Source organism: Stegodyphus dumicola, chromosome 3 (assembly GCF_044657685.1).
Source record: "Stegodyphus dumicola isolate Sdum_Otavi_A_Nest chromosome 3, ASM4465768v1".
Lineage (NCBI taxonomy): Eukaryota > Metazoa > Arthropoda > Arachnida > Araneae > Eresidae > Stegodyphus > Stegodyphus dumicola.
In genome coordinates, this window is record NC_140770.1 from 25,363,827 (window position 1) to 25,391,816 (window position 27,990).

Genomic DNA, 27,990 nt, shown 5'->3' on the forward strand with positions numbered 1-27,990 from the left:
AGTTTAGTAGATAGAACTTTGTGTAAGTGGCAACGTCTGCAATGTTTCTGACTCCGTCCGTAAAACGTAAATGAACGTGGCTGTTTATATTAGGAGCAGATTTTGATTGACCTATAATTAGTTAAAAATGAATATCATTTGCCACAAATTATCAGTTTTACAGACTGTATTTCTTGCAACAGTATTCTTGCCCTTCATTAACTGTTATTTTGTAAATGTAGATGCCCATGCAGAAGAATGTTTTTTTGATAAAGTAACGGCCGGTACAAAAATGGGTTTGACATTTGAAGTAGCTGAAGGAGGCTTTTTGGATATTGACGTGAAGGTAGGATGAATTTTTCATTATATACGTAATTTAAATTGCTTTTAACTATATTCTTATCGTGATAGGAGCGGCATAATAGGGTATTTTAGCCAGCATCATCTGGCACCTCTTTTGATGAATATTTTATGAATTTATTGGTAAGCAATTAAAAAGAGTGATAGTTGTCTTAGAACTGTCATATTATAAAGTTTCATTTTGGCAACTTATTATACAATATTTTGAATCTGAAAATTAAACAAGGTATAAATAAATAAAAATAAAGCACAATTCACGAAAGCAAAATTAGCTAAGTAATTAATTTAAAATGTATTTTTAATTTTTAATAGTAAGAGTTTTTCCTGTGTAATTGTCTCAGAATGTGCATCAGTTTTCTCTATAAAATTAATTTTACATTTTTTCCTTCTTTCCCCCCCCCAAACTATTTCTGGCTTTTTGCTGTTACAGAAATGGTAGGAATAATTTATCTTTAGGATTTTAGACATTGCAGCTTGGAAAGTGTAAAAGGATTTGAAGGCAAGCCACGATTCTAGAAGATTCGAGAAATATGTGACAAAATGAAAAATGTCTACATGGTATCAACACGTAATGGATGTATTTTATAGAAAGTTTGCATTGAATTTCTTACTTTTTGGAGAACGTCTGGAAGAACAATGAAAACATAATATTTGAATGTTTTACTTCTGATACTAGAATCTTAACATGTTTATCTTCTCTTTATATTCTCTAGACACAAGCATGGAAAATATTAAAAAAATGCTTCTAATCCTATCACATGGGCAGGCATTATAAAAAGGATTTTTTTATTAATAAAGAAATTGAAAACTTGCAATTTAAAAGATTCATCTAATATGTCTTAATGCATCATTCACATAGCTGGAACTAAGCATTTTCCCGCCTGATGCAGTCTCTGTGGATCCTAAATTCTGCTGCCTAGTACCTTTCTAAATTCTGCTTCCAGTGCTTGCTCTAAATTCTAAAAGTTTTGCCTTTTCTAGATTTTTTTGGTCGGTGTGTCACTAAATTCTGCCACGTCAGCACGTTACCATATATATTTCATATTTCTTCTGAATGTTCATATTCCTAAAGAAATAAAATTAGTCACTTTTTCTGTACATTCTAAATGCATTTAGTGTTTTTTAGAAAATAACAGAAATCCTTAATTCTAAAATGAAAAAGAAACGTGTTGAAGAAAGAAACAATACATAAGGAAAATTATTCTTCAAAAATATGTGCAGTTATTAGTCTAAAGGGATTTCAGTCCCGAAGGACTATTACTTTCGTTTTGGCATTTTCCGTCAGACTCCTATAAATGTCGGTTCACTTTTCAAATGTTGCCACAAAATGTAAGGAGTCCTGCATTATATTTGAAGAAATTAAATAATGAAAAATCTGCATAAATATATGTATATTTCTCGTATTGTAATAAAAAAAACTATATCTAGAGGTCCGTAATTTTTTTCATTAATGACCCTTAAAAGTACTTAATTTCCATGTGCAGAAATGTGTACCAACCCTGTAATCAGTAGTATAGTTTTCAGTGTATCACTTCATATTTGGCTGATAAAGAAGTGACATTGTTATTGTCAAAATATATTATATTTTATCATAAATACTTAAAGTTGTTGGATGCAAATTCTTAGAATTTAGACAGCAGGTAAATTGAAAGCATTGCTTTATTTTAATAAAAGCCTTTAAAAAGAAATAGAGAAGAACTATATTTCCTCGTGTATTTTCTGCATTAGCCTTTGAGCGCAAAGCTCGCAAGATTCTTTTCAAGTATTCATGTAATTTTACCCTTTCCTCAAAGCATTCAAAAAACGAGCTTTCCTAAATTTTGATGTAGACTTGTTCACATAATAATTGTTTTCGTCGTACTAATTGATTTGCTTGTGGATTGTGGTTGCATGGGCTTCTGGATTGTGATTGATGAAGCAATAATAGTGAAGTGCATGGTTCAAGAATAGTTCAAGAAATGGAGTAATAGTTCAAGAAACGGAGACATCTTACACTCCTGAAGATCATTGCATATGAGAAAACGATGACACTGGTGATGATGCCAACAAATTAATTGTAAGTTGTAGTAGACTACAAAGACGCAGTTAATGATTTGAATTCTACAGAGCGCCAGTGGACAACAAAAACAGAAGATATTTGAGATACAAGAAGTAGAAATATATATGTCTTATTAGATATTGGTAAAGTTTTGTAATTGCATCTTTTGGTAATTTAATTATTCACATAGTTTATCCTCTGAATTTTCATAGAAAAAGTTAAAAAAAAAACTGAAAGGTTTTGGGTATTAACAGTCACCTAGAAAAGTTTTTAATGCTCTTGCCAAGCTTGTAGTCTATCAGTCTGCTGTAATCAGAAATTTTGCTGAGTGCTGCTTACGCAGACATCCTTTACAGAACTTTTTTTATTAAGCACTGTTTTCTTTGCCTTTACATCCCATACAGTACAACAGCAAAAATATTTTAAAAGCTGCACAGCAGTATGTTTAGAATTCACGATGAAGTGTCAGGCGTTCACATACACTTATATTTTTTCAGTCTCCTCAGTTTGTCATATCAATATTCAATTATCTTAGTCAGATGGCTAACAAATTTTTGTCTTTTTATTTATCACTTTTATGCATTGTTTATTAAATGTCGTGTTCTCTGCTTTTATGCCACATAAAATTCAATTCAACAGCAAAACTACAAAATATTTAAAAACGGTGTAAAAGTATATTTCAGGGTGAGCCTTGACAAAAGTTGCTGATTTTTGGTGATTGGCCAGCAAGGGACACTTTCAAGATAACTGCTATACAAAACCAAAATAACAAGTCAAAGGATTGCACTAACTCGATGTCCATGTACACATTGATCTATTCTCACTTTAAAAAAAAATCCGAAAATTGCACAAACTAAGTCCATGTACACATTGATCTATTTACACTTTTAAAAAATTCAGAAGAATTATGACGTCATATAATGTTAAAATAAAGTTACCCATCACCAAAATTGAACACAATTTGTAGCTAATCAAAGCTCAATAAACTGTATTGTAACTCACACAATGAAATAACATAAAAAAAGAAATACATCTTATTGCATATATGCACTACAAAAAGAAAATATCATCTGATCTTTGGAATATGGTAACTGGTAGTTTGGCGACATTTTGGAGGCGATAAAGGTTACTACCTAGGATTTTGGTAATAATGTGAGAAGCACTCAGTTCCGATTACGCATTATTTTGTGTGAGGGAAATGAGAGATCATGAGATATGTCATGTGACATTAATGAATGAATTACAGTTGTTTAATCGGAAAAGGGGGGAAATCTGGAAATTTCGTATTTAGCTATATTCTGTGTTGTGTGAAACGTGACATTAATGGACAAATTACGGTTCTTTAATCGGAAAAGGGGGTTAATTTGGAAAAGCTTCATTGTGTGTTGTGTGAAATAGTGTTGATTAATTTTCGGATTGCATGGCGCTATGTAAAGTGAATTCTAAATTTTTAATGCGTTTATCTGATAATAATAATAAGTTGAGATTGTGTGAAAGGAAGGATATTACAAGTTTAAATGGCGGTGCAAGAAATATGGTGAAAATGGACATTTTGTGAAAAGGAGTGTAAGGAAGGGTATGTGGTTTGCTGAAAGTAGTTTGAGTATAGGTGAAATTTTATTAATTTCTTATTACTTGGTGAATAGACTTCCAGTTGCCTACTGGATTTAGGATTTAGAAATTAGCAGTAGTACTGCAGCGACGTAATGAAGATTTTGAAGAAGATTAGGTAAGTTAGTATTTTTAATCAATTGAGGATATTATTTTTATGCATTGTTCTAAATGTAAGGAGTAAATAAATTAAAATGGTATTATTTGAAAATTGTTATTAGCAATGATTTAGTTTAAAGTAATTAGGATTGTAATCTAATTTTTATTAATTTAATGTATGTGCTTATTTATATTTGAAGTAGTGTTTTTTAATTTAATGATCGTGATTTTGTGAGTTATATGTTTGTAGTATTTTGGAATATGTTTGAGTAGTATACATTGAGTATTTTCATGCATTTTCGTGAAATTTTTCTAATGAGAAAAAAGCAGTGTACATGGATATAGTGAAGAGTGTGCGCAATGCCATTTTTGTGCAATTCTGGGATGTTTTTTTAAGTAAAAATAAGTCGACGTGTACATGGTTTATGTGTATGTGTTATTGTGAAAAACGTGCAAGGAGTTTGCGATTGTGCACTTTTTCCCAATTTTGCAGTGAATATTTGTCATGATTAAGCAGTTTTGTTAAATAAAATTTCTAGTATAAGTGTAATTTGGCTAGTAGATTGTTGGAAAAAGTGTTCAGTAAATAAAAAGAAAAGAAACATGTCTTTACTTCGTGAAGACAAAATGGCGGTGGAAAAAAAAAATAGAGGGTTGCTGTAGCAGAGTTGGTCGCCAAATTTTTGCCAAAAAATCGCCAAGTTACCATAATCCAAAGATCAACCAAAATATCGACTTAGCATACTTAGAAATTTCTGTGTCTTCAGTCTGTGGCACACAGAATTCCTTAGCAGCTTCCAAAAACTTTCTTAACTGATCTGAACTAAAATATGCATACTGCCGTCACCACATAAATTCACAAAAATAAGAGTAAAAAAATATCCTCCATAGTGTCAGACTGTCGGTGGCATTCCTTGCATGAACCTTTCTTGCGACAAACCCATTCAAAGCTATCTGAACGATCCTTACGTTTGACCATATGCATTTTCTTTGTACAAACAGGACACTTAAAATGACTAAGTAAACCTTCATTTACACACCAGTCAATTAATGCTTTCCCCCTTTCATTTCAAATCATACAAAAACTTCACATTAATCTCATCACATACAGCCATTTTCTGGTACACAACACAAAATAAGCAATGTACTTCCTAACTGACATCCAATGCTGAAATAAACCGTTACAAATATTTTCCCATCTGTTAAATTCACTGCAGTCTGCAACCGTTCATGTCAAAATATGTTTTCCATAACATTCAACTACTCAGGTTAACATAATAAAACAACAATTTGGTGATAAATGAAACAACTTAGTGATAATATATTTGGCACCCTAAAACATAGACTAACCCTTGTTTTTTATCAAGTGCTTTATGTTATTTCATCCTTGAACGAGACGTTATCGTTGTTATGTAACTCATCGATCATTATTTACATATGGTGAGTGAAGACATATCGTAATGAAAAGCAATAATTAAAGACAATAGTCCTTGATAAGCAATAGACTGTAGAGATGACACAAGCAATTGTAAGTCCGCAGCCGAAGGGTCGAAACGTAGCATCGGGAATACTTGCAAGTAATGCGTGATGAGAGAAGTAACGTCTATCATTGAAGACATCAGTGCTGGAAATGGGCGGAGAATAGGCTGAACTATCTGAAGTTGAGAAAGGTCAGGTGACACTGAAACGTCCAATGGCAGGTTGAGAAGGAGTTACAATTTGAGAGGCTGAGGGAGATTACATGCAAGCCGGGATTTTTGTAAATTTAAATTGTATTAATTAGAAAATTTTCAATTTTTTTTAACAAGTATTAGTTAAAGATGTTTGCTTCTTCACATATATTGAAGAGTAGGAATAGCTTTTCCATGGGAGTTTCTGTGCCGTGGCACGAAATGAATTGGAAGTTGATCTGTCAGCACTATCCTTATCTTCAGGGCAGATGGTTTTATTTGGCTTATAATTCCTTACTAAATGTAGTATTTCATCTTGATGTACTCCATCTTTGATATGATTTAAATCAAATTCCTCCTCATTATAATTCGCTTTCGATAGTGAAGAAACAGAGAGGTTATTGAAAACGAAAAAATTTCGATTGACAAAATAGTTGGTATTCTCGACACAGCAATTATAGGACTTGAACAGTGGAACTTTGTAACTGAAGAAGAAATTATGTCTGTTTATAGAATTAAAGAGAAAGTATTATCACATAAAACGAAACAACTTACATTGAAAGAAATGTTTAATAAAGTAAACAAATAAATATTAAGCTTTCTTTTTTGTAAATTTTGATACCCTTTAGATCATAATTGTTCTTTATTTCATAAATTACGGTTTCATATTTTTAATTTTATAATTTCTGCATGCCATCTTATCAGATTTAAACTGATGATCTATGATCCGAAAAAATCGATAATCCGGAATCGCCGAAGTCCCGACGAGTCCGGATTAACGACTTTTGACTGTATATGTTTCCAAAAACTGTCACACTTCAAAAGGTTTTTCAAATAATTTCAAAGCAGGTCGTTACCTCCAGTTAACCAGCGGTAGCTGCATAGCTTTACTTGAGGTACAGTAAACATCACCTGTGGTTGTGTAAAGAATGTTGTTTAAACAATTTTGTACTCTTTCTAAGTGGTGTATCTTCAGGTTTTGTATTTAAAGTAAAAATTTGATAATTGGTCATATTAATATTTATAATTATTTCATTTTTTTAACCATAATAAAAGACTGTCAGTGGTTCATATTACTAGATCGTAAGTGAACAAAAGAGCCTTCATTGCACTATCTGCATTTATATTTCTATGAACCACAGCATTGATCATGATGCTGAAGAGAATCAGGCTGAACACTGAGCCCTGAGGCAGCCCCTGCCAAGTTTACTCGAAGGAGATATGGAGCCATCAAACATAATTCTAATTTATCACGTATCCTGAAAGGATTTGATCAAGTGTACATCTTTTCACAAATTTCAAAGTTAATAATCTTGGTAAAAGCATATTTACGGGTAACCCTTGGCAATTTTTAACGGTACATGGACACCGAGTTTGTGCAATTCTTTGACTTGTTATTTTGGCTTGTATAGCATCGATTTTTGCCGAAAAAATCACCGCCAATATGACAAGACAAAGAAAGTAGCGCCATCAGAAATCGCTGCTACACAAAGCCAAAATATCAAGACAAAGAATTGCACAAACTCCATGTGCATATCGACTTATTTTCACTTTAAAAAAATCCCAGAATTGCAAAAACAAATAGCATTGTGCACTCCCTTGACTTTATTCATGTACACATCGACCTATTTTTACTTAAAACATCAGAGAATTGCACAAACGGGGCTTCGCACACTCCCTTGACTTTGTCCATGTACACATCAAACTAAATTCACTTAAAAAGTCAAAGGAGCAGCCAACAAAAAAATATATAATCTCAATAAACTAATTTTAAATCAAACAATGAAATAACATAAAAAAGGAAATTCATCTTTGCACTACACAAAGGAAATATCCACTTACCTTATTTATGAACTAACACATCTTCAGTCAAACAAAATTCCTTAACAGCATCCAAAAACTTCCTAAAATTATCTGAACTAGAATCTGTATACTGACGTCGCCCATAAATTCACAAAGTATGAGTAAAAAATGTCCTCCATAGCGACATTCGACCGTGCGCATTTCCAACGTTCGACCATACGCATTCCTTCCTACAAACAGGACACCTAATAATGGCTACTAAGTAAACCTTCATTTACACACCAGTCAAGTAATGCTGTTTTCCCCTTCTTTCCAAATCTTACAGAAGCTTCAAATTAATCTTATCACATTGAGCCATTTTACTGTCTAAACCACAAAACAAGCAATATACTTTCTAACCAACACGCACACCACAAGCCCTTAGGAATTTACCGTAATCATGCAACCGATTACATCATAATAGGTTTTCCATAACATTCAACTATTCAGGTTACCATAAATGAAGCAACAGCTTGGTGAATAAATGAAACAAATTCAGGATAATATAAGTGTACCCTTCTCTCAACTCTAACCATAATCTTAAGACTAACCATAATCTAAGACGTATCAGGCGGTGACATAAATGTCACAGAGGCGTAGTGACAAGGAATAAAATGTGCGAGTTCCATTCACACCTGCTACACAGGGTCTAAGCCACACCCAATTAGAGAAGCTAAATTGCGCATGCGTTTTTGGATGTCTCTACAGGTTTCCCATTCAGGTTTCACACGTTCGCTCTGATTAGTTGACGCTTATCCCAAGTCAGTATAAAGTTGAAAACTTCGAACTTTATGCCATGAGCTCTAAACCAGATTTTGTAACGTAGCGCAGACTGGTCGCCTGGCAACACAGTTCGTCTTAAAACTACTTATGCCTCTATACCATGGCTTGAATGCAGCTTCAATGTCAAGTTTGAAAATCACTGAATATAGACACAAATCTTTGTTTATATTAAAAGCCATCTTTAAATTCATTGGTTAGGTCTGGCTATCTGTTCCACAGTGTTCTAATTTTTTTGGAAACCTGCTTGTCTAGCTGCTGTAAAAATCAGTCATATGTCCTCAGATAAAAATCTGCTGTGGATATCACATAACTTCCTTCTACGGCCTATATTAAGTTATACACATAAGTTTTAAACTTATTTCCTGATATTATTCTGACTTAATTAACCAATCTCTCTAGACAAATCGAAAATGACTTCAAAAATTTTGAAATTAAAATGCAGGTCAGTTTTAGTCATCGAGAATCAAACATAATTGTATTTTCACTTTTTCGTAACAAGTATTGAAACTTTTCCAAGTATAATGATCAGGGAGTACACATTAAAAGCTAGATGTCATTATTTGCCCAAAATCTTTTTTACTTCCTTGTACGAAGTAAAAAGGAAGTATTGTAATCGCCAAAAGTTTCAGACAGCATATTTCAGCGAAAATACCCATTTTGACCTTTATCGAATGCAATTTAACGATGTTTTTGCATGATATCTGTACGTAAGGACAGAATAAAACACTCTTTTCCTTCAAAAAAATTATAAAACTGCTTTAAAATTAATTCTGAAGAGAATTTTTCGTGGCGTCTGTACGAACATATGTACGTACGTGCGTATCTCGCATAACTCAAAAACAAGTAGCCTCAGAACGTTGAAATTTTGTATATAGCACTGCTATAACATGTAGACGTGCACCTCGTATTTTGGTTGCAATTGGCCCAACCAAACGTATATAAATATATTTATATATATATCCACTCTGTTACCGGCTCAGTGATCTCAGTTTCTTTACTCTTATATGTTTGTAAATTGTACATTTTTTGCCTTAAAAATGATTGTATTATGTTGTTTTTATCTTCGGGTTAAGGTTTTTATGCCTTTAGTAAATCTGTCTGCACTATTTTTAGAATTATCAACAATTTTAAAGTTGTCTAAGTGCCACTAAGCCTTTTTTTATGATGGCCATTGAAGTTTACATTTGAAACAAGAGACTAGTGGATTTGTTGCCAATCTAGAGAAACTTAGCTTCGCAATAACAAAGATAACGCATTCATTTATTATTGCCAGTTAAATCATGCTTAATTCTTTCTTTAATTTTTTTGAGGAAATAAGTGTTTAAGATTTACTTCATAATTTTTAATATAAATATTTTGAGTTTTTATGTATTTTTGCCTTCTCGCGAAGGGAGAACTGAATTAATTAAATGAGAAATACTCAATCATCTGTGAAAAGCTGTTTTTTTGTTTTGTTTGCTTTATTTTTTTATACATCATTCTAGCTTTATTATACTATTTGAATAGAACATGTGGCAACGATTAGATAATTCTATTCTTTAAATGATGTAAATTTTGTGCATTATGAGTTATAATATGAACAAAATATATAAGTTTACTGTTATATAACAGTTCCGTTATATAATTACTATATGAGTTAACTGTTATACAGTCAAAAGTCTTTAATTCGGACGTCCATAATCCGGACTTCAAAGCTACAAACTTTCTGCGCATAAGTAAACGCATAATACCTTTACACATGTGCGTTTAATGTATAACGGATGATATAAGCTAAGCTAAAATTATCTAATTATCTATTTCAGTTAATGTTGCAGATTGAATTTTTCCTTAATCTTCTAATTGGATCTGGTTTATTATGTTTTGAATACTCTTAGAGAAATTTTATAAAAGTAAGCTTGAACTTTCGATTATGTCAAAAAGAGTTTCCAATTCTGGAGCTGGCAAAGGATCTAAAAGGATGTGCGATGTCCATCAAACAAAAAGTGGAATTGCTGCAAAAAATGAATAAAGGCATATCCTTTGTTTCTCTAAACGTTCCGAAATCTTTTTATCAATTTCACGCTGCTCTGCGGGGGGAGGGGAACGTCACGGCGCACAATGAACTGGAAATTGATCTGTCAGCACTATCCTTGTCTTCAGGGCAGATGTTTTTATTTTATTTGGCTTATAATTCCTTACTAAATATAGTATTTCATCTCGATGTACTCCGTCTTTGATATGATTTAAATCAAATTCATCGTCATTATAAATATCACGAATAAACATCAAATAGTTTTCTGGTTGCAATTTTCTAATTTCGACTATGCGTAATGTATGCTTTACGCATGTGCACGTGTTGAAAGAAATGTTTAATAAAGTAAACAAATAAATATTAAGCTTTTTTTTGTAAGTTTTGATACCTTTTAGATCATAACTGCTCTTTATTTCATAAATTACTGTTTCATATTTCTAATTTTATAATTTCTGCATGCCATCTTACCAGATTAACTGATGATCTATAATCCGGAATCGCCGAAGTCACGACGAGTCCAGATTAAAGACTTTTGACTGTATAATTATTAATACTGTTAAGTGAATCTAGCACCAGAGTGTCGCTGTGGTAAATAAATACTAGAGTGAATTTTAAAGAATGCATTTATTCTATTGTGCTTTATGCGCTGTCGGCGAAGTAGATTTAATTCAATCCAATAAGTTTAAATGAAATGCAAGAAAAAAATGCATATAATTTAATATTCTGTACAAGGAATTCGTGGTGTACACATCAGATTTTTTTAATTTGACCGTACCAAAACTTAATATTTTTATCATTTAAAACATTTTGTCATTTAATTACAAGTGAGTGCATGACTATGGCCAGTCATTGCAAAAAGAAGGACTGGGTAAGGGCTGGTTTTATATATAAAGTTACAGTACTTCCATGTATTTCCATGTACATTAAAAGCTAGATGTCATTATTTGCCCAAAATCTTTTTTACTTCCTTGTACGAAGTAAAAAGGAAGTATTGTAATCGCCAAAAGTTTCAGACAGCATATTTCAGCGAAAATACCCATTTTGACCTTTATCGAATGCAATTTAACGATGTTTTTGCGTGATATCTGTACGTAAGGACAGAATAAAACACTCTTTTCCTTCAAAAAAATTATAAAACTGCTTTAAAATTAATTCTGAAGAGAATTTTTCGTGGCGTCTGTACGAACATATGTACGTACGTGCGTATCTCGCATAACTCAAAAACAAGTAGCCTCAGAACGTTGAAATTTTGTATATAGCACTGCTATAACATGTAGACGTGCACCTCGTATTTTGGTTGCAATTGGCCCAACCAAACGTATATAAATATATTTATATATATATCCACTCTGTTACCGGCTCAGTGATCTCAGTTTCTTTACTCTTATATGTTTGTAAATTGTACATTTTTTGCCTTAAAAATGATTGTATTATGTTGTTTTTATCTTCGGGTTAAGGTTTTTATGCCTTTAGTAAATCTGTCTGCACTATTTTTAGAATTATCAACAATTTTAAAGTTGTCTAAGTGCCACTAAGCCTTTTTTTATGATGGCCATTGAAGTTTACATTTGAAACAAGAGACTAGTGGATTTGTTGCCAATCTAGAGAAACTTAGCTTCGCAATAACAAAGATAACGCATTCATTTATTATTGCCAGTTAAATCATGCTTAATTCTTTCTTTAATTTTTTTGAGGAAATAAGTGTTTAAGATTTACTTCATAATTTTTAATATAAATATTTTGAGTTTTTATGTATTTTTGCCTTCTCGCGAAGGGAGAACTGAATTAATTAAATGAGAAATACTCAATCGTCTGTGAAAAGCTGTTTTTTTGTTTTGTTTGCTTTATTTTTTTATACATCATTCTAGCTTTATTATACTATTTGAATAGAACATGTGGCAACGATTAGATAATTCTATTCTTTAAATGATGTAAATTTTGTGCATTATGAGTTATAATATGAACAAAATATATAAGTTTACTGTTATATAACAGTTCCGTTATATAATTACTATATGAGTTAACTGTTATACAGTCAAAAGTCTTTAATTCGGACGTCCATAATCCGGACTTCAAAGCTACAAACTTTCTGCGCATAAGTAAACGCATAATACCTTTACACATGTGCGTTTAATGTATAACGGATGATATAAGCTAAGCTAAAATTATCTAATTATCTATTTCAGTTAATGTTGCAGATTGAATTTTTCCTTAATCTTCTAATTGGATCTGGTTTATTATGTTTTGAATACTCTTAGAGAAATTTTATAAAAGTAAGCTTGAACTTTCGATTATGTCAAAAAGAGTTTCCAATTCTGGAGCTGGCAAAGGATCTAAAAGGATGTGCGATGTCCATCAAACAAAAAGTGGAATTGCTGCAAAAAATGAATAAAGGCATATCCTTTGTTTCTCTAAATGTTCCGAAATCTTTTTATCAATTTCACGCTGCTCTGCGGGGGGAGGGGAACGTCACGGCGCACAATGAACTGGAAATTGATCTGTCAGCACTATCCTTGTCTTCAGGGCAGATGTTTTTATTTTATTTGGCTTATAATTCCTTACTAAATATAGTATTTCATCTCGATGTACTCCGTCTTTGATATGATTTAAATCAAATTCATCGTCATTATAAATATCACGAATAAACATCAAATAGTTTTCTGGTTGCAATTTTCTAATTTCGACTATGCGTAATGTATGCTTTACGCATGTGCACGTGTTGAAAGAAATGTTTAATAAAGTAAACAAATAAATATTAAGCTTTTTTTTGTAAGTTTTGATACCTTTTAGATCATAACTGCTCTTTATTTCATAAATTACTGTTTCATATTTCTAATTTTATAATTTCTGCATGCCATCTTACCAGATTAACTGATGATCTATAATCCGGAATCGCCGAAGTCACGACGAGTCCAGATTAAAGACTTTTGACTGTATAATTATTAATACTGTTAAGTGAATCTAGCACCAGAGTGTCGCTGTGGTAAATAAATACTAGAGTGAATTTTAAAGAATGCATTTATTCTATTGTGCTTTATGCGCTGTCGGCGAAGTAGATTTAATTCAATCCAATAAGTTTAAATGAAATGCAAGAAAAAAATGCATATAATTTAATATTCTGTACAAGGAATTCGTGGTGTACACATCAGATTTTTTTAATTTGACCGTACCAAAACTTAATATTTTTATCATTTAAAACATTTTGTCATTTAATTACAAGTGAGTGCATGACTATGGCCAGTCATTGCAAAAAGAAGGACTGGGTAAGGGCTGGTTTTATATATAAAGTTACAGTACTTCCATGTATTTCCATGTACATTAAAAGCTAGATGTCATTATTTGCCCAAAATCTTTTTTACTTCCTTGTACGAAGTAAAAAGGAAGTATTGTAATCGCCAAAAGTTTCAGACAGCATATTTCAGCGAAAATACCCATTTTGACCTTTATCGAATGCAATTTAACGATGTTTTTGCGTGATATCTGTACGTAAGGACAGAATAAAACACTCTTTTCCTTCAAAAAAATTATAAAACTGCTTTAAAATTAATTCTGAAGAGAATTTTTCGTGGCGTCTGTACGAACATATGTACGTACGTGCGTATCTCGCATAACTCAAAAACAAGTAGCCTCAGAACGTTGAAATTTTGTATATAGCACTGCTATAACATGTAGACGTGCACCTCGTATTTTGGTTGCAATTGGCCCAACCAAACGTATATAAATATATTTATATATATATCCACTCTGTTACCGGCTCAGTGATCTCAGTTTCTTTACTCTTATATGTTTGTAAATTGTACATTTTTTGCCTTAAAAATGATTGTATTATGTTGTTTTTATCTTCGGGTTAAGGTTTTTATGCCTTTAGTAAATCTGTCTGCACTATTTTTAGAATTATCAACAATTTTAAAGTTGTCTAAGTGCCACTAAGCCTTTTTTTATGATGGCCATTGAAGTTTACATTTGAAACAAGAGACTAGTGGATTTGTTGCCAATCTAGAGAAACTTAGCTTCGCAATAACAAAGATAACGCATTCATTTATTATTGCCAGTTAAATCATGCTTAATTCTTTCTTTAATTTTTTTGAGGAAATAAGTGTTTAAGATTTACTTCATAATTTTTAATATAAATATTTTGAGTTTTTATGTATTTTTGCCTTCTCGCGAAGGGAGAACTGAATTAATTAAATGAGAAATACTCAATCGTCTGTGAAAAGCTGTTTTTTTGTTTTGTTTGCTTTATTTTTTTATACATCATTCTAGCTTTATTATACTATTTGAATAGAACATGTGGCAACGATTAGATAATTCTATTCTTTAAATGATGTAAATTTTGTGCATTATGAGTTATAATATGAACAAAATATATAAGTTTACTGTTATATAACAGTTCCGTTATATAATTACTATATGAGTTAACTGTTATACAGTCAAAAGTCTTTAATTCGGACGTCCATAATCCGGACTTCAAAGCTACAAACTTTCTGCGCATAAGTAAACGCATAATACCTTTACACATGTGCGTTTAATGTATAACGGATGATATAAGCTAAGCTAAAATTATCTAATTATCTATTTCAGTTAATGTTGCAGATTGAATTTTTCCTTAATCTTCTAATTGGATCTGGTTTATTATGTTTTGAATACTCTTAGAGAAATTTTATAAAAGTAAGCTTGAACTTTCGATTATGTCAAAAAGAGTTTCCAATTCTGGAGCTGGCAAAGGATCTAAAAGGATGTGCGATGTCCATCAAACAAAAAGTGGAATTGCTGCAAAAAATGAATAAAGGCATATCCTTTGTTTCTCTAAACGTTCCGAAATCTTTTTATCAATTTCACGCTGCTCTGCGGGGGGAGGGGAACGTCACGGCGCACAATGAACTGGAAATTGATCTGTCAGCACTATCCTTGTCTTCAGGGCAGATGTTTTTATTTTATTTGGCTTATAATTCCTTACTAAATATAGTATTTCATCTCGATGTACTCCGTCTTTGATATGATTTAAATCAAATTCATCGTCATTATAAATATCACGAATAAACATCAAATAGTTTTCTGGTTGCAATTTTCTAATTTCGACTATGCGTAATGTATGCTTTACGCATGTGCACGTGTTGAAAGAAATGTTTAATAAAGTAAACAAATAAATATTAAGCTTTTTTTTGTAAGTTTTGATACCTTTTAGATCATAACTGCTCTTTATTTCATAAATTACTGTTTCATATTTCTAATTTTATAATTTCTGCATGCCATCTTACCAGATTAACTGATGATCTATAATCCGGAATCGCCGAAGTCACGACGAGTCCAGATTAAAGACTTTTGACTGTATAATTATTAATACTGTTAAGTGAATCTAGCACCAGAGTGTCGCTGTGGTAAATAAATACTAGAGTGAATTTTAAAGAATGCATTTATTCTATTGTGCTTTATGCGCTGTCGGCGAAGTAGATTTAATTCAATCCAATAAGTTTAAATGAAATGCAAGAAAAAAATGCATATAATTTAATATTCTGTACAAGGAATTCGTGGTGTACACATCAGATTTTTTTAATTTGACCGTACCAAAACTTAATATTTTTATCATTTAAAACATTTTGTCATTTAATTACAAGTGAGTGCATGACTATGGCCAGTCATTGCAAAAAGAAGGACTGGGTAAGGGCTGGTTTTATATATAAAGTTACAGTACTTCCATGTATAATTTTTTTTTAGTTATGAGAGATTAATATGTACAGGCATTGTAAAAAAAAAAAAATCTGTTGAAACCACTTTACGATTCATTTTGGAATATGAGTCTTTTATTCTATCCTTACATAAAGACACCATGAAAAAAAAATAGTCAAAATGTATTCGGGAACAGTCCAAATGGATATTTCCGTTGAAACCTGTTAACCAAAATTTTTCTTGAATACAATACTTCCTTTACTCCGCACAAAGAAGTAAAAGGGAGTTTGTTAACCATCATTCATTCTATTAGTTTACACAAAGTACTACTGAGATAGGGGTGTGAATAACTTGTGAATGCATTAGGATGTTTAGCATTCCTGAAAATTAGCTTATGGTTGTTTGTCCAAGTTAATGATTTATAGTAATATCTCCATTGACTTTTCACAAATTTCACCAGGAAACCAGATACAGTCAAAAGTCTTTAATCCGTACTTATCGGGACTTCGGCGATTCCGTATTATAGATCATCAGTTTAAATCTGGTAAGATGGCATACAGAAATTATAAAATAAAAAATATGAAACCATAATTTATGAAATAAAGAGCAATTATGATCTAAAGGGTATCAAAATTTACAAAAAAAAAAAAAAAAAAAAAGCTTAATATTTATTTGTTTACTTTATTAAATATTTCTTTCAATGCGTGCATGCGTAAAGCATACATTATGCATAGTCGAAATTAGAAAATTGCAATCAGAAAACTATTTGATGTGTAATTGATAAACAGATTTCGGAATGGTTAGAGAAACAAAGGATATGCCTTTATGCATTTTTTGCAGCAATTTCACTTCTTGTTTGATGGACATCGAAACATGCTTTTGCTTTGTAGATCCTTTGACAGCCTCAGAATCGGAAATTCTTTTTGACATAATCGAAAGTTCAAGCTTATTTTTATAAAATTGCTCCAACAGTCTGCAAAAAATAATAACCTGGATCCAATTAGAAGATTAAGGAACAGCGCAATCTGCAACGTTAACTGAAATGCCTTGGATAACTTTAGCCCAGCGTTTATGCATGCACACAAAGTTTGTAGCTTTGAGGTCCGAATTATAGATCATTCCGGATTAAAGACTTTTGACTGCATAATTTTATCAAATTCAGGGCTCTTATCTACAGGGAAAACCCTGAGACTACTCAGGAATAAAAATTTCTATATGGCAAAAGAATTAAAAATATTATCCATTTCAGAGATTAAACAAGTCTGTCGACATCTTATTTAATTTTTTTACATACCTTACAGATATTATGGAAATGCTGATTAACTTCAACATTATTAAGCACTTCTTTGTTAAAGAAGCTGTCGTAGTTACATGTCAGAATTGGTGAACTTAATTACCCAATCAGTCTAATTTTAGGTTTCCCCCCCTCACCTGTTACTTTCCTGAAATCTAAATATGTTGCTTGATGCAGCTGCATCATTTTCAGTAACTCTAGCCCTGCCTCCAGTTTAACATGCAATCTTCAGATATCACCTTCCTCAGAATCTTCAGATTCATGATACTATATGTAGTTGCAACGTTAACATGGAAGTACACATTATTTTACATAGAATTTGATGAAAATAAATTTCAGATTCAGCAGCTGAAATTTTTATGTCCACTATTAGCCAGTTTGATATCCGTTACATCCCTAATTGATGCCTGTGTTATTTGAAAAAAAACCATGCATATCTTTAAGTAGTTTTCTTTTTTTAAAGCAGTCTGCAAACAGTCATACTTATTATGCTAGTTTAAATAGTGCTTTATAAAAAAAATTCAATATTGAACTTTAAAATGTTTTTGTCTGTAGCTGGGGGTTTTGTTAATGTGATGAAATAAGTACTCTTTTTTTTTTTTTTTTTTTTGTTTAGATAACTGGACCTGATGGGAAAGTTATTTACCAAGGTGAAAGAGAATCAAATGGCAAATATACATTTGCTGCTCATACAGATGGTGTCTATACATACTGTTTCAGTAATGCCATGTCTACTATGACTCCTAAAATAGTAATGTTTTCTATGGACATTGGCGAAGCTCCTAAGGGGCATGATGCTGAAGCTGAAGGTGTGTAATTTTATTCTGTAATTAATTTGTCTGGGATTTCCTGAAAATGTATCAAAATTTAGTAAAAAATATAAATTATGACCCTGTTCAAGTAGAAAGTAAAATGTATAAATTCCAAAAATGTCAAAAGATTTTTTTTTTCTGACATTTTAAATATAAAAATTAGAAACACTTTTTTAGTTTAATTAATGCTGCATATGGGATTGCTATATATCAAGGTACAATTTTTGAGACTGCATTCAGATATTGCGTAATGCTGACAATCTGGCGAAAAATTTGAAGCATAAAAATAATCTCCAAAATATTTATGATATGCTTAAGTTGAAGGAAAAAATAACATAACAGATATTCATAAAATTAGAAATTTTTAATGTATTGCTGAAAGAAATCGAGGCGAGAAAATTGTTACCAAATGAAGGTTAACATTGAGGCATGGAACTATGAATATCATTTAAAATGTCTGAAAATATTTACATTTTAGGATGCTACTGCCACAACATAGACCCATTTAAATAAAAATCTAATTTATTACAGTCAATGGTGTATTGAAGTTTATTTCCCCATTTAGCACTGCCTCATAACTTTTCAATAGTTTGTGTACGACAACCAATATTGGCTTCAATAGAATAACATTTGTGATTCATGCAAAAATGTTCAAATCCGGCATCTTTTCTTTAGTGTTATACCCTTTCCTACAGTGTGAGTATATTATAAAGCCGTCAATAAAATTTTCTTAATAACTTTAAGCAAAGCCCCAGCAGAGTGATTAGACAGAACAACTAAAAAACAAGAGCTTCTTTGTTGGAAAAGAAGAGTCTGAGAAGAGTCTTTCCACACTAACTTGAGTAGGAGGAAGAGCTGTTACTGTTAGGGCTACTTCTTTTAACTTTTCAAGATAGATTTTTATAAGTTCAAGAAGAGGTGTCTTGAAAGTGCAATCATATTTCTCTATTTCTTCAAAGGCCGTGTAGTTTGTGTAGTTGCCGTGTGTTGAATCTTGTTTGTATTTTTTCATTTTTATATCTAAAAGTACTTGGTTCTTTATTTTCATTCACTTTTCCTTAGTCTTTTTTATATTATCCAAAAATATTTCTCAAAATCTAATTCATCACTGAAAGAGGGTGATAGATTGCAGTGTCTGCAGTTTGACTGTCCTGATTCGAATTCTCCAGTTGTTCTGAGAATAATTTTATTCTTAATGAAAGTTCATAGATTGCTTTTTTTGCCTTTTTAATTTGTTCGTCATCCAAGAAAATTCGTTGTTTCGGATCTACATATATTGAATCCAGCAAGATCTCATTGTCTGTCAAACTAGTTTCTATAGTTTTCTTTAAAAAAAGAAAACTACTTAAAAACTTTCTTTTCTTCATTGAAGAAATGATTCCTTCTGCAATAAACCCTCCATTTCAGAAAAAACAAACAAACATTAGGGTTATCTGCATCTTCTGAAAAAGTTCTTAATTCTAAAAACCTCTTTATCATCAAATATGTACTTTCTTATCACGTTAATTGATCAATAATTGCTCATTTTCCTGCTCGCTTCCTAAGAATGGCATCAGTTTTGGGAGTAATTGCTGCTGTTGCTGCTTAACTAAATTTACTAGTGAAATTTGTAACTAAATGAATCAGTTTAATCACTAATGGCAAATATCACATCCATCCTCCTCCCTTATATTTATTTATTAATATGTCAATAAAATAGAAAATAACTATTTATTAATGTATATAGTTCATAAATAAAAATAATAACTCAACTTGTCATTAATTTTTTTCAATTCATTTTAATTTCATTCCAAATTCAAACTGTCCCACAAAAACTCGAGTCGAAGTCGACCTGTTTTTAGCGACTCCAGCTCCGACTCCTTTTATCTTAAAATCTGAGCGACTCCGACTCCACAGTTCTGCTTTTTACGCATCAAGAAGATACAGAGGTGTATATGTCTTTCTTTGTGTTCTGTTACAAATTTAATTTTATTCAGATTTACTATTCTGGAAGAAATGCAGTTGTAAATTTGTACTTGAATTGGCATTATACCTTCATTTTAACTTGAAAAAATAACCATGCTTGTTAATGTTTTCTTACAAGGAAAGCTATCAGACTTCCCAGCAACAGATACTGTAAAACTTTAAGGGATAATCACATAGGGGAAAAACATTATAGCATTTCTGAGGCCACTAATTAAACATGAAACAAAAAATTCATTTTGCAAACAAATTTTCTGCAGAGCAGTAGCAACATGTAATTACAAAAATCAAGAATTAAAAAACAAACAAAAAAAAGGCCAGAAGTTCATTAAAAATTAATTTTTAACTCATTAATTCTTGGTTAAAAAAGTGTTCTAAAAATTTTAGTCCAAAGGGGCCTTTGTCCCTGAAGGACTATTGTTTTTGTTTTGCAATTTTGCGTTGGTTCACTATAAATGTCCGTTTCACTTTTCAAACTGTTGTCATCAAATGTTAGAGTCTTGCATTATATTTAAAGAAATTAAATAATGAAAAATCTGCATAAACGTATGTATATTTCCTGCATTGTGATAAAATAATGGTACATGCCACAAACAACTGCCATCGAATTTTGAATGACATAATCCTACTGTGAATATGAACATCTGGAAGCCCAAATTTGAAATTTGGAATTTGTTTTATTATCGATTTCATATTTTGTAAAACTTTAACAAATTTTTGGTTAACAAATTCAAGAATTTCAAATTGATCAATAGCAATGTTCTACAGAAAAAGTATTTTTATCTCAAGCGCACAAGACTCTGTATTGGAAATTCTAAAGATATGCTAAAACTGTTCTGCAATATTGCTCTTGAACTAAATTTTATGGTTTAAGTGCGGAGAATGTGATATTTACCGTAATTTCCGGAAGAAACGCCGCAGCGTTTAAGTGTTTAAAACTTAAATTTTCAGTGGGTGCAGCATTTAGGTGCACTAAAAATAAAATATGGTCATTGTACATAGTTTGAATGGCCTTGTCATTGTACATAGACTGGGGCTGTTCCCACACAAAAGATCACTCAGTTGCTTTTTGCGAACGTTATTTTGTTTACATTCTTTCCCTTGAACAGACCTACATGCCTTATTCACCCTAAACGGGATCTCAGAATAATAACATTCTTCCCCCTTTCAAATCAGCATTCTCATCAGTTTGAATAGTCTCTCTCCTCTGCCATTCGATGAATCTTCTAGGACTCATCCTCTTCCCACCCTTGCCTTTTCTGCAATTTTTTTCAAAGGCGGCCTCGCAATAACAAACTCTGAGGTGTTTTCCCTTCAGCATGAATAGATTTTTCTTGGCATTCTGCCAGATACAGATCCCATCAGTTTGAGTACAAGTACTTGTTGGATAGTTTTTAAGTAAGAAGGGAGCAAAAAATTTTTTAAAATGGCACCTAAACGGCACAGAAGCTATACTGCTGGTTTTAAGCTTAATGTAATTTCACGTGCTGAGCAAATTAGAAATAGAGCAGTAGCTCGAGAGTTTGAAGTGGACGAGATATGTATTCGACATTGGAGAACTGAAAATGAAGAACTTAAAAATATGCCACAACAGAAACGACCCAAAAGAAGTGGTACTATAAGGTGGCCGATTCTAGAGGACGACCTTGCAAACTGGATAAAGGAGCAACGAGGAAAGGGAATGGCAATTTTGACTGTAAAAATTCGCTTACAAGCAAAATTTATAGCAAAACAAGTGAACATAAATGATTTCAAAGGAGGGCCTTGCTGGTGTAGCAGATTTATGAAAAGAAAAAATATTTCTGTGCGTACTAGAACAACAGTTGAGCAACAATGACCAGTGGAGTGGCAGGATCAAAAAGGTTATCTTTTCTAAAATATGTGGCAGATATTATTGACAAAAAAAAAAAAAAAAAACTTCTTCGGTCACAGATAATAAATATGGATGAAATGCCATTAGCTTTCTACTCTCCTGCAAACAGAACTGTTGATGAAACTGGTGCAAAAACTGTATCTGTGCTTACGACGGGGAATGAAAGAACGTCATTTACACGTGTGTTAGCTTGTGACGCAAACGGTGACAAGCTAAAGCCGATGATCATTTTTAAACGAAAAATTATTCTGAAGGGAGATTTTCCTAATGATGTAATTATTTGTGCAAACGAGAACGGCTGGATGTGCGAAACAATCATGCATGAGTGGCTACAAAAAGTTTGGCAGTGTCGTAAGGGATCTTTTTTCCAACCAAAAGGGTTATTGATAATGGATTCCATGCGTGCTCATTTACTTGAGTCAGTGAAAACCAAATGTCAAAAATTGTCTATGACCGTAGCAATAATTCCTGGTAGTTTGACAAAAATCTTACAACCATTAGATTTGTCATCATTCGGATTTCAAAGCTGAAGTCCGAAAAGTGGTGGGAGTGTCGGATGAGTGAAGGATTGCATACATATACCAAAAGTGGTAAAATACGTAGAGCATCTTATGAAGAAGTTGCAAAGTGGGTAGGAAGTGCGTGGAAATCGGTAAAAACATCATCAATAATAGCAGGGTTCAAAGAAGCTGAATTTATATCATTAGATAAAGAGACTGTAAACCAAGAGGATGAATGTGACGATCTGGAAGACTTGGACTTAGATCAGGATTTACTAAATCTCTTTAATTCAGATAATTAAATCAAATTTTGATGGCTTCATATGATGTATAGGTTGCTGTAATTCCTTTTGTAAGTAAAGTTTAAAATTTCCTTTTGTCATCCAAATTTAATATTTCGTACTTGCTACATTTTTTATAATATAGTCTGAGTATTACAAATATGGACTTTCTAGTGGGTAAATATAAGTACATTCGTGAACATAAATATATTTTGAACATTTCTTACCTTTAATTTATTTCTGAGTTATGGTTTCATTTCATGCATTTTTCTTAACTGATATGTCATATATCAGGACACATGTTGAGATTTTGAATCTATACGCCCCACGACGGTGTCACGCGCAATTTAATCTATTGCGGCGTTTCTGTGCAATTTTTATTTTTCCCCCGCCATTTTTCCATTTTACGCTGATGCGGCCTTTTTTCTGGAAATTACGGTAATAAATAAAGGTAACAGAAAAAATGTTAAGAAAATGCCCCTTTGGACATAATTTAAAATCTGAAATCTTTAAAATTGTTTAGTCCAAAGGGGCTTTGTCCCTGAAGGACTATTGTTTCAGTAATAAATTTAAAAAAACAATCATGGGGAATTGTGGTCCACTCCCTGAGAAAGAACCACAGCTTTACTCAATCCTTCCACTTTTCATTGGATGATAATCAATTCATATGCATAACTGTTAATTTTTAATACATTAATTTGCATTTTTGATATTTTAATTAAATAAAAAATATTAATGAATGTTTTTTAGATTAAATGGCCTTCCCCCCTCCTTTTAACTTTAGATATTTATATTTTGATTTTATTTCAGCTCACCAGAATAAACTTGAAGAAATGATTAAAGAATTATCTACATCTCTGACTTCAGTAAAACATGAACAGGAATATATGGCTGTCAGGGATAGAATCCATAGGGCTAGTAAGTACACAAGGCTAGTACTTTTGCACTTACATAACCAATTAATAACTATTTGTATTTAGGTTATATGAAAATAAAATAACAGCTAGTTTGGAAATAATTTAGAACATGTAGTATCTCTGTGTGCTAGTTTGTGTAATTTGTTAGCTTAGTAATGAATGTAATGTGCAAACTGCTACTTATCGTCAGATATTTTTGGATGGTTGCTCTAAAATTAGTTGTTCTTTTGTACTTTTTTCCCCTGCCATTTTATAGCATGCTCAAATTTAAAAATAACATTTTAGTTCTATCTAAGAATATGTGCAAAAAGAAATAACTAAAAGTGGTAGATCTCAATACTGCATTAAGAAGATATAAAACTTGATACAAAGTTTGCCCATAGTTTGTTAAAATTCATAGAATAGTTTATAACATTAAATATTAGGTGTATTAACTTATTTATTTTATTTTACTTTAGAAAAAAATTTTGTATTGCATTATCGTTTATATTACAGTGCAAAATCCAGAAACTTCAGAACTTTGGCCATTCCAGATTTTAAACTGTCAGTTTAGTAAAATGATGTGTAGTAGTTATAAAATTTTTAATATTCTTTAAGTGGTATGTTACATATAGAGGAGGTTTTGTGGGGGGAGTCACCCCTACATGAAATGAAAATGTAACTTGAAGCCAGAATGACGATATTTTCTGGATTTAAAACAATAATGCAGATATTTTGCTATCCATTGGCTGATTGATGGATGTATAGTTTTGGAGAAATCTATGCTTAAATGGAGGATGCCAACTAAAATTAGACTTGTTTATATGCAAGTAACCCCCTTTTTCTTGTGCAGTTTCTGAATTATTATTCTGGCTCTTTCCCATTAGTTAACTAAGCTGATTTCATTTCAAAGTCCCACAATTACTATGCTGGGCAGAAGCCTTTTAATTTCATTTTCTGTAACTTTTGACAGAATTTGAATTTTACTTTTAATATTTTATTTATTCATTTAAATTTTGAATTTAATACTGTCTCTTTATCCATCTACTACATTTTAGCAAACCTAATTTTTAACTTGAACAATATATTTCTGAGAATTCTTCCTTTATGCCCAAATGCTTGCCTACACCAAATTTTTGATGACCTTATCATAGTTTCTTTGAGTACTGTCTAGTTTTACCATTTCCACATTTGAAAGATTTTCACAAGAAATAGCAACTATGTACATTCTTTTCCATGCTTCCCATTTTAATAATTACTGCACCATTTTTCAAAAAATTGCCAAGTATTTTGCACATTTGTTTCCTTTTGTAATTTTAGTAAGTTCTGTTTGGTATTATATTTAAAAGGGGAAATTTTCCCAATGTTTTTCTGTCTTAGAATTTTTTAATGTATCTATAATATGATTAAAAAAAACTTTTGGTTTGGGGAATAAAATTCAAGATTTTAGTATTTTTGGCTTAAGATTAGAATACGTTGTGTAAAAAATAGTAGTTTATGCAAGTTCAAAAAATGTTTATGTGTATGTAAATTTGACCGTTCCATTATTGTTATGCATATCAACATGATTTATTCTAGATCCCCCCCCCATATTTTTACTTTAATTCATTGTATGTTTTAAAATGTTTTGAAATTTTAATTTTGTTAGTTAATTTATATTTTTCTGAGTACTCAACATGCATCAGGGTAATCACTTGTATCTTTGAGTAAGGATGCAATTATTATAGTATTGATATTTATATTGCATTTTTTTTTTTTTTTTTTTTTTTTTTTAATTTTGCTCAAAGAGTGGAATAAATACAAGTTCAGAATTCCTTAATTATTAGAGTTTCGATGTTTCAAATCATTACCCTTTATAAGTCAATATAAGGCACTAAACTTTGAATAATTAAATTGCATCTAGTTTTTAAAAAAATTTAATTTTTCTAAAAACAATTTATAAAATAATTCTTAACTTTTGGTTTTGATCTTACTTTATTCTTAAATTTAGCAGTTTCTCAATTTAAGTCATTTTTATCTTTTATTTATTTATCTTTTTTTTTTCTAATTTTGAAGTTTTATTTTATGAGCTGCCCAGATGGTATAGTAGTTGGAGGAGCCTACTGCAATACCAAAGGGCCTGGGTCCGAATCCCAGAGAAGGTATGAAAGTAAATTATCCATCCCTTCATAGGTGGTAACGGTGCCTCAATAATTAAATGACCACCATTTCCAGCTTTTGCAGTGGAGAAAGTTTAGTTAGAAATTTTAAGTAGCATTAGCTTTTATTTAAAAAAAAAAAAAAAAAAAAAAACAATTGGGGGAGTATCCATTAATTTTTCTTCTTCTTTTAATTTATATATATGTAAAATAAATGTACTGGGAAATTAATTTTTATCAGAATTTTTCATTTGGCCATAGTTCAGCAACTGCTGCCAATAATGCCTTAAACGTGAACTACAGCTTCTTTGTCTGATGATGGAAGATTGAAAATAGTAAGCATAACAAGTATTTACAATGAAAAAATGCTATAGTGACATGATGCAATTATGAAAAACCAGTTTGCTTGTTCATTAACCAGTTGTTTCTAAGGCTGCTGCAAAAGACGAGTACCCAATTTAGTGTGCCATTAATGTTTAGCTGTAGAATGCTCGTGGTAAGTCTTTGTTTCATGGTAGGTAGGTCTTTGTCTATACATTTCAAGTAAAATGTCTTGGTAGCCACTATGTAAAAGATTATTTTATTGTATGAAATTTCATGCCTTCACTTTCCTATGGTCATGAAGCAGTATTAGGTAATGCTTATTAAAATAGTCACTATGTGCATTAGTTTTAAGAATTGATGATTATGTAGAATGCTCAGTAAAGTCTGCCTTTTTTTTTTTTTTAAAGTTATTTATAAAGAATATGTGTGTAAGTATTTATATCTAAATCATGGTTTTTCTACAGCTCAAGCCTCCCTATGGCCAAATAGTTAAGTTTGCTAAATATTGGTAGTTTGCCCCAGGTGACAGACAGTATGTGTGAATATTTTCATGATTTTCCCTATGTATAACGTAGATAACAAGCTAGTTTTCCATCAAAAGTCCTCCATGACGATACCCCTTCCCTGAGGCAAAATAAAATAAACCTCGTAGGCTTTGCTACGTCAAATAACATATTGAAATAATATTTCTGTAATTCAGGTATTTCTTTATGCTTAACAGTAATAAAAGGCTAGGTCACTTCCCAAGGTTGTTGAAGCATAAATAATATGACTTCAGTAAGATATTCCTAAAGCTTATCTCAATCAATCTATAGATTATCTGGCATTTTTAATATTGTTATTTTGTGATTATCTTGTTGAGGAGATTAATATTCTGTATTTAAAAAAAATTTCTTTTTACCTTTGAATATGTTTTTGCTATTTTTAATGACAGTATTCTATTATATTTTATTTAATATAGAATTAAGTTTTTAAACTAGTCTAAAAAATAATTATCACATTTTAACCCTTTCGCCTCTCCTGTCCACGAAAATTTCTACCCAGCGGCCCTTTGTTTTTCGCAGCGTGTATTGTTTTCTCTGTACATACATAACTTTCATAGTGGATAAATGTAAATGAATATTAAGTAAAATTATAAGGAAATAATAATTATTAAGGAATTATAATGGAAAAGTAATAATATCTCTACATATTTCTAACAGCAGGATTAATTTGATAACATCTGATCCAGGCGGTCCACTCCTCCCATTTTGTTGTTGTAATCTTTTACAATTATTGGTTTTTTTACAGTTCTTTTCCGTGTTTCAACATCAAACATAGTTATTATGGACTGTACTCATCAAATATATATCCTTCTTGTCTTCCCATTTCACAACCTCATTTTTTTTCTGCTGAGTAGAGGTTGAAGATCTTTCACTGTTTTGTATCTGTCTTTAAGATCTAAACTGGACAACACATGAAGATTGAATTAATGCTAGACTTCACACTGTGTTGTTATTGTTAATAAGTACAACATAATGTGTTGTTAATAACATGTATATTGCAATGTTGCATTATACTATAATATTATTTAAAATTACAGTATCTGTGAATACATTACCTTTGATTTTCTGATATATTTTTTCTTTGCAGTAAATGAAAGTACTAATTCTCGAGTTGTACTTTGGGCTTTCTTTGAAGCAGCAGTCCTTGTTGCAATGACAGTAGGCCAAGTTTACTACTTGAGAAGGTTTTTTGAAGTGAGAAGAGTAGTGTAAAACTGTGTATTTATTTGATATGTGAATTTTATGTAGTGTTTGGCACAATAAATCTGTTTTGTTTGGTATTCTTTTAATGAATATAATGTGTTA

The 27,990-nt window shown here is 31.4% G+C and overlaps 1 protein-coding gene across 1 annotated transcript; it reads left to right on the top strand.

Moving 5' to 3' along the window:
* Positions 1–40: 40 nt before the first annotated feature.
* Positions 41–27,965, top strand: LOC118186473 (transmembrane emp24 domain-containing protein 2-like). The gene is made up of 4 exons (XM_035356574.2): positions 41–325; positions 17,971–18,163; positions 23,593–23,700; positions 27,773–27,965. The coding sequence occupies exons 1-4, from the start codon at positions 128–130 to the stop codon at positions 27,895–27,897; spliced, it is 624 nt and encodes a 207-aa protein (XP_035212465.2). The 5' UTR covers positions 41–127; the 3' UTR covers positions 27,898–27,965.
* The last annotated feature ends 25 nt before the right edge of the window (positions 27,966–27,990 follow it).